The sequence below is a fragment of the Stegodyphus dumicola genome, chromosome 5, assembly GCF_044657685.1.
Source record: "Stegodyphus dumicola isolate Sdum_Otavi_A_Nest chromosome 5, ASM4465768v1".
Lineage (NCBI taxonomy): Eukaryota > Metazoa > Arthropoda > Arachnida > Araneae > Eresidae > Stegodyphus > Stegodyphus dumicola.
In genome coordinates, this window is record NC_140772.1 from 143,749,555 (window position 1) to 143,758,204 (window position 8,650).

Sequence of the window (8,650 nt, forward strand, 5' to 3'; positions counted from 1 at the left end):
CTTACAATCTAAAAAACCTCAGTTTAAAAACTATCTGATTTGCACTATGGTGAGGAAACGAGGAAACGTAAAGGGGAATTTATAGTAAAGGCTAAAATTATAAACAACTAGTTAATTTGCATAATAATAACTGTACATATCTTTGAAAAATATTTTTCCCCTCGTTATGAATTCAGTTTCTTTCTTCAATATGTTTCCTCTTCACTTTAGAATTTTGGGCAGATGTTTTTATTTTATTTTGCTTATAATTCCTTACAAAATGTAGTAGTTCATCTCAATGCACTCCGTCTTTGATATGATTTAAATCAAATTCCTCGTCATTATAATTTGCTTCCAATAGTGAAGAAAGTGACACAGAGGTTATTGAAAACGAAAAAATTTCTGATTGATAAATTAGTCGGTATTCTCGACACAGCAATTATAGGACTTGAACAATGGAACTTTGCAACTGAACAAATTATGTCTGTTCATAGAATTAAAGAGAAAGTATTATCACATAAAACGAAGCAACTTAAACAACTTACATTGAAAGAAACATTTAATAAAGTAAACAAATAAATATTAAGCCTTTTTTTTTTGTAAATTTTGATACCCTTTAGATCATAATTGTTCTTTATTTCATAAATTACGGTTTCATATTTTTAATTTTATAATTTCTGCATGCCATCTTACCAGATTTAAACTGATGATCTATAATACGGAAAAATCGATAATCCGGAATCGCCGAAGTCCCGACGAGTCCGGATTAATGACTTTTGACTGTATATTGTTTTATCTGCTAACTTGAATTTACATGCACTAAAAATCACGTTTACACCTCGGCTCATCGTCAAAGAACCACGAGCTTGGCGAGTAAAAATGCAACGGCGCCAACGGGTTCTTTCCCGAAGCGCCAACACGTTCTCTGTGGATGAAAACCCCCATACTTTAATAAGAATCTGCACAGAAGTGTTCAATCGTTTCCTGTTTAATATGTGTTAAAAACAAAATTTCAAAGCATGGAATTAACAGAATTTGGTTATCAGTAAAAAATTAATATCCACTGCACTCAGAAAATTTTCATCCCATTTTCTACTTATTCATACAGAACTGTGTTTTCGCAGTTATTATAAAATTTGCGTCTCAGTCTTTGCAGCAGATAGCCCTAGCACACTTTACCATACTCCACATAACCCTATTCAATGCTATCTAAGTTGGAAAAAAAAAAAAAAGCTACTTTACCCAGTACTTTGTCATCTTCTTTTTCAATAGATTTCACAGATTTTTTAAAGGAGAATTGAATATAGGCAAGTCATAGAAATCAGCAGCCAAAATATCGATGTCTACACTTAAAAAACTGCTTAAATTTTTTGGAAAAAATAGACATATGAGCATGTAAATGCTTTCATTTTAAAATAAGGGGTAAGTGCAGAATCACCCACTGCTTGAGTTTCTCAAAACTGCCAACTTGAAAATATCAAGTCAAAGAATTGCACAAACTCGGTGTCCATGTACACATCGACCTATTTTCACTTCAAAAAACGTCGGAGAATTGCACAATTTTGGCATTGCACACTCCCTCGACTTTGTTCATTTACACATTGACACATGCCATATAAGTGGGTGATTCTGCACTTTACCCAAAATAAGAATGAATTAAATGATATGGGTCATAATATCAAATCTGATTTATTCAATTTATAATTTGTTAATATGTAAAGAACTGCACAAAGTAAATAACTGTGCTTAGTAGCAAAAAAGGTAAAAGTTTACATTTGGATGCCCTTTGTTTTTTGGGAGATTCTTTTTCGATGCCAGGAAGACAATTTCAAGATAGCCGCTACACAAAACCAAAATAAGAAGTCAAAAAATTGCACACTCTGTATCCATGTAAACATTAATCTATTTTCATTAAAAAAAAAATCATAGAATTGCACAAACTAGGCATTGCACACTGCTTTACCTTTCCCCATGTACACATTGACCTATTTTCACTTATCAGGAAACTAAAAGTTAAAACTATCATGGTAACCAGAGATGGGGTTTTATCGCCAAAACTGAACAATATTTGTCGGTAATCGAAGAGGCAACCATTTTTACATTAGAGACGCAAAAAAAAATTCACAAAACATATTACAGTGCTCTATACATTAACCTCCAATGATATTCAGAATTATTATAATGAAATATGAAGCTTCTTGATAAGTAATTGCACCTATCCTTTAATATCACTTGCTATATAAATACTGAGAATATGATTTATGCAAATAATTAAAAATACTTTGATTTAAGACTAAATATACCTGGTGAAGAAGATAATTAGGATAACATAAACAATATGAAAGATGGATATTGGTTTATCTGCAGTCTAGAACTTGACTTCAAGTTAACTCATTTATAGAAATACTACAGCCTGTTCAGTTAAACAGAAAACTGCAGGCATAAAAAGCAATATACATAATTGCAAGATTTATGTGTAGTAGAAGGACCTGAATTATACCTATGTCAAAGAACAAAATATCTTTTGAGCAGGATTCTGAAAAATATGCTCTTATTTACATAGTAAGTAATAAAAATTCTGAACTACTCTGATATGCGCCCTCAAGTCGCCAAATATTTTTGGCGAGAAACTTCACGCTGCCATATTACTATCTAAATTTTTTGTCTTCATTTTGAACTTTTAGCCTAAAATGTCTCCAAAATCGCGGTTTTCGCACATGCAAAAACTACGTTTTGAACACACAATTTAGCTAAAAATCTGAAACAAAAACAAAAAATTTAGATAGCAAAAAGAAAGTTTCTAACCAAAAATATTTGACAAGAATCCATATACACAGCGACATGTTTTAACTTAAAAAAAAACATTTACGAATTGCACAATGTAGGCAACGAACGAATCTACAAACTACGCAGACCTCGCTTTAATAAATTAACATAACAATAAATTTCAAAGAATAAGATGTACACAGCATCATGTTTAAACTTAAAAAAAAATTCTACGAATTGCACAATTTAGGCAAGGAAGGAATCTACAATCTACGCACTCCTCGCTTTAATAAAATAACATAACAATAAATTTCAAATAATACCATGTGCACAGCGTTCTGTTTTAAGTTTAAAAAACATCTATGAATTGTATAATCTCTAGACACACGACAAAATAAACTAAAATAAATTTCAAACAATTTAAAAAAACAACAATAACGACAGAAATTCATACTAAATAACCAATGAACATAACATTCTACAAAATAAGAACAAGGATAAAATAAAATGCACTTACCATGAATTAATGCGTTTTCGAATAGCAGAAATATAAATTTCATACTGCCTTTAACATGCTGCCACGTCATCACTATCGTATTTACATGCCAGACACACTATCCAGAAAATTTATACTATAGCTCACAAATAAATAAAATTACAAATCCTTACTTCTATCATGCACTGCCATTAAAAATAATCTCCCAGACCCTCTTTCCACACTTCCAAATACCCACTACCCCTCTACAGAATAGCCACAATCATATTTCCTTTTGCCGAACTTCAATTCAACAACTATCATTTTATCTTTCCCTTCCATCTTCTTAGACAGAGGCGAACCAACGAGCTCCAGCGAAAGATTTTTAAACGTCAACAGGGTTGCCATAGAACACGCAATCGTGCCAAAAACCAGCGCAGAACACATATCGGCACATTTGGTGAAATTAGGGCATATATTAGAGTTGTACCAAAATTCTATATGCAAGTTCATTCTACTGGATACCAAAATAATGCTGATCTTTAGAATATGGTAACTGGTAGTTTGGCAACATTTTGGAGGCGATAAAGGTTACTACCTGGGACTTTGGTAATAATGTAAGCAAGACTCAGTTCCGATTACGCATTATTTTGTGTGAGAGAAATGAGAGATCATGGGATATGTCATGCGATATTAATAAACGAATTACGGTTCTTTAATCGGAAAAGGGGAATATCGGGAAAAAATCTGGAAATTTTGTACTTTATTCTGTGTTGTGTGAAACAGTGTTCGTTAATTTTTGGATCCCATGGCCCTAACTAAAGTGAACTCGAAATGGGATTGAAAGGGATAGTAATAAGTGTTTCTTTAAGGTTGTGCGAGATAGAAGTAAAGATGTTTAAGTTATTTATTTTACTTGGTACCTTGCTCTGAACTATAAGTATGATTTTAAAGATCCTGAAACAGGTGCACATACGCTTGCTTTTTATTTAGCGGGTAAATAAGAAAAGTTTATCGGACACGTAATCAAGATTCTGAAGAAGATTAGGTAAGTTAGTATTTTTAATTATTTGAGGATATTATTTTTATGCCTTGTTCTAAATGTAAGGAAGTAAAGTAATTTGGTATTATTAGGAAAATTGTTATTAGCAATGATTTAGTTTAAAGTAATTAGGATTGTAAGCTAATTTTTATTAATTTAATGTATGTGCTTTTTTATATTTTAAGTAGTGTTTTTGAATTTAATTATATTTTAATTAAATGATAGTTATTTTGTGAATTTTATGTTTGTAGGAATTTGGTATACGTTTTAGTTGAAGTAAACGTGCATGGAAATAATTTAAATATTTGACACTTAAGTATTTGTAATGTTTGCTGTATGAATTCGTTGGTGACGTTTATAATATAATAGATAATTTAGAGGTAAAAGTTTTTGGATATTTTATTTATTTTATACGTGGAAATGTTCATATTTGGAAAGGGTATATACTTTTTCGTTATTAGGTAATTTCATATATGTTCTTTTTAACGGGTTTAAAGATTCAGAAAATTGTCATGCATTTTCGTGAAATTTTTCTAATTTATGAGAAAAAAGGAATGTACATGGATATGGTGAAGAGTGTGCGCAATGCCATTTTTGTGCAATTCTGAGATTTTTTTTTTTTTTAAGTAAAAATAAGTCGACGTGTACATGGTTTAGTGATATTTTAATTAAATGATAAAAGAAAAGAAACATGTCTTTACTTCGTGAAGACAAAATGGCGGCGATAAAAAAAAATAAAGGGTTGTTGTAGGAGAGTTGGTCACCAAATTTTCGCCAAAAAATCGCCAAGTTACCATAATCTAAAGATCAACCCGAAATAATTATGTTTGGACATTGATTAGTTTAAATTTACTAATAAACACTGTAAAAAGAAATGACATAAATTAACTACAACTCCTTCTTGAAAACATCTATTCCCTTAGGCCAAGGGTTCCCAACTTTTTTTGCCTCATGCATCCTTTTCCTAAGCACTAAAAGTTCACTACCTACCTCCTTTCCAAAATTTGAAAATATATATATATATATATATGATTAGATTATTTTTAATGCGTTTTGCTAAATAATAAAAAGCATGGAAAATGTCGATACATACCAAAATTTGAGTAAAAGTAGTTTATTTTACGTGCATAAACTTCATAACTAAATTCTGCCCTCTTGAAACGGTGAAATTTCTCCTTGGTTGAGAATCTCTGCTTTAGGTAGATAACATTTGAATACTGTCACATACAAATAGCCTATTAGTGAATTATTAACTTACACATATCTTTTCTTACCTAAATAAACATTATATTAAAAAAAATAGTTTTAAGTAATGACAGCACATGCTAGGAATAAGAAGTTATGATGCTGTTTATATCAACACTCAAAATTATACTTGCAAAGTAATGCAAAATGAAGCAAGCAAAATTATACATAACTTCCGATGCTTTTAATTACTAAATAAGGTTAACATATAACATGTTGAACATTACATAACTCTTTAAAAAATATCTGCTTAATCATTATTTTTAATCTCGTTTTATTTAAATAGTATTTTACAAGTTTCCAAGGTAAAATACTTTTTTTATCATAGTCTCATAAAAAGACCGCACAACACTCAAATGCGGTGTTAAAGAGAAGACAAGTAGGATTTCATTTACGAAGGAGACACCACAATAAAATTCTGATATGTTCATGCTTTGATTTTAAAATAATCATGATTTAAAAAATTACTTCCGCATAATGCACAATACCTTTATCTCTGCATGTCTTTAAAACTCAAGGAACGTCAAGCATTTCATACAGACAACATAATATTACAAAAAGGACAGACAATAATAATAATAAAAAAATTTAAAAAAAAGGAGAGAGCGAAGCTTTATTGAAAAGACATGATTCCTAACGTAATGGACATCAAAGGGCTACCGAATTCCGAGTACCATGTAATAGTTTTCTATACCTATAGGCCGAAGCACATAAACGTCATAAAAAGAATTTTTCAAGCTAATAATGTCAGAAACTGTATGTATGACCGATGCATTTACAAGCATTCTTTTGTCAAGGATGCATAGACTTCCTATCACTGCAAAAACGTGAACAGTGGAAACGCACAAAGATTCTTAAATGTAATTTGAATCTAAGGTATTAACTTACTGAGCTGTTATTTTCAGCAACAGAATTGGAGTTCGTTTTATAGTCAGACCTGCGCTTCTTCGCCGGTGGGCTCAGGCTTTGATCAGTAGTGCGAGAACCTGCGGCACTAGACATCTAAAAAAATAACTTCACCAATGTCACGTACTGTACTTCGCACTAGCAAGTTTCAGCATAGCCTAGTTCACCTTTAAGAGGTTGAATTAACGGTGGCAGATAAGCAAAAAGTGTAAACTTCGAACAATAGCTGAACACACCATTTGATTCTCAGCACCAAATAACATCTACTTGCAAAATGGCTGCTCCCTAGCAAAGAGTCGTGCATAAGATATTCTTGCGCGCGCCGCTTTCAGAATAGCGGTATGTTTAATATCACAGTTACGATTCTATGACCGTGACGGATAAAAAAGCGGTCACAGATCTGTCTGTCTGTCAGTAATAACTAATAGATGCAGTAGCACGTTAATCTCTCCACGCATATACTTTTGCTTTCAAACAATATCTCTGTCATCAATCATTAGACTGGCAAGAAGTATTCTGATGCTATGAAGTTAAAACCTCTATTTATATCGCTTGCAATGTTATTTTGAATTATTGCGCATGAACACAGTTTTAGTTTCTATTTTCGTTAGTTTCTTCGGTGTTGAAGACTACCGTTACTTACTTTTGTGTTCACCATTTTTTTTAATGGAACGATTTTTCATAAGAAATTATCATGAGTAAGAGGTTATCATTGGTGATAATTTAATAGTTTATTAAAGATATTTTACACCTTTTTTCCTGATTCAGAGTCAAATAATAAATGTCAAAATACGCTAGCTATATCAAAATTTCAAATAGATGTGCACACGTAAAATGAGTAAATTTAATTAAATAGATGCTTTCTAATTCTAGGCTCCCCTGTTTCGGCATTCAGTAGAACTGATCTGGAGGTCTAGTCTGGACACCGGTCGAGATTGATGTCGGAAAGCCAGTTGGGATTCTCTTTCCACTGGAGAGCAGACGGGAGAGCGCGCAGTAGCCTTAAAAACTTGCACTTGTTTATCATTCTTCTTTCCATCTTTTCAAATATTATTGTTTGAATTGCCACATTAAGGCAACAAATTACTGAGTCAGTATTCTTTAACACAGTAATAAATGCTCGACCTTGCTAGGTACTGTCTATTAATTCACTGTTTCACTGCAGAAGAATAGACATCATTACTGAATATTAAAAAGGTAATGCAAAATGTTTCAAAGTAGATTCCACAATGAAAATATTTAAGGAGATTTTGGAGGTAGAATTATATCTAAAGGCTATGAGCATCGAGATCTCTACTTCTTACCAGTCCAGATTATTTTTATGGAGATTATTATGGAGACTTTTTATCAAATTCAGTTGATAAAAAGTACTCACACCTTAAAAAGAATTGAAAATGAACATCATTGCAACAAGTCAGAATATAACATAGGGAAAAACTTCATTTTGTCACTAAAAATATTCAGATAAATGCACTAAATTGGGGCATTATTTTAACATATAATGTGTCCACCAGCAGCTATGTGGTAAAGTCGTTGAACACTCGTAGTTTGACCTGGGTTCGAGGCAGTCAAATGGGCTGGCTGCATCGGTATTTTTGTGGCTTTTTCCCATTTGTAACATGCATACAAGCCAATTCCCTTACAAAGTCCTCCACAAAGGCATCCCTTCTTTTAAGCAGACAACTTTCAAGTGCTTTGTCGTAATTAAATAAGCCAAGCAACATATGATGCATACGAACAAGGTATGCTTCATAAATATGCATACATACCATTTTTATGAAGGGTCTATTTTTAAAATGAACACCTTGTATTATAAAAAAATGAACAAATTTTAAATTGTGCAGCAGGTATTGCTACTGTAAGTAATAAGCACATGTATGAATACAAGTCTTTTGTAAAATGATGAAACTAGTTTTGGTATCATAATTTTAAAAAGTAATATCAATTCCAGGAACTGAAAATAAATCCATAACCGTTTCAAAAAATTTTTTAAATGTAATGCAAAAACTGAATACACATCATAACTAAAATCCAGATGAGAATCAGAAAAGAAAAGGTCAAATTATTAATAAAATTATTTTTTCAGGAACAAAGAACCTTGCTGATCAAGAATTAATTTTACTGTTAATTATATTACGTGAATAACTGTATCCCTTTTAAATGAGTAGTATGCCTTATTTTCTATTTTATCAGCTAATATAAATAAAAAATACTAAACTACACAGAGTCGTAGCTAG

The 8,650-nt window shown here is 31.6% G+C and overlaps 1 protein-coding gene across 1 annotated transcript in view; it reads right to left on the bottom strand.

The window, feature by feature from the left end:
- Window positions 1–6,711, bottom strand: part of Uba1 (ubiquitin-like activating enzyme 1) — a 123,084-nt gene extending 116,373 nt beyond the window's left edge. Inside the window, exon 1 of the mRNA XM_085817143.1 lies at window positions 6,396–6,711. Coding sequence (XP_085673269.1) covers window positions 6,396–6,509 — 114 coding nt within the window. The 5' untranslated portion in view covers window positions 6,510–6,711. The remainder of the gene's footprint in view (window positions 1–6,395) is intronic.
- Between the last annotated feature and the right edge of the window lie 1,939 nt (window positions 6,712–8,650).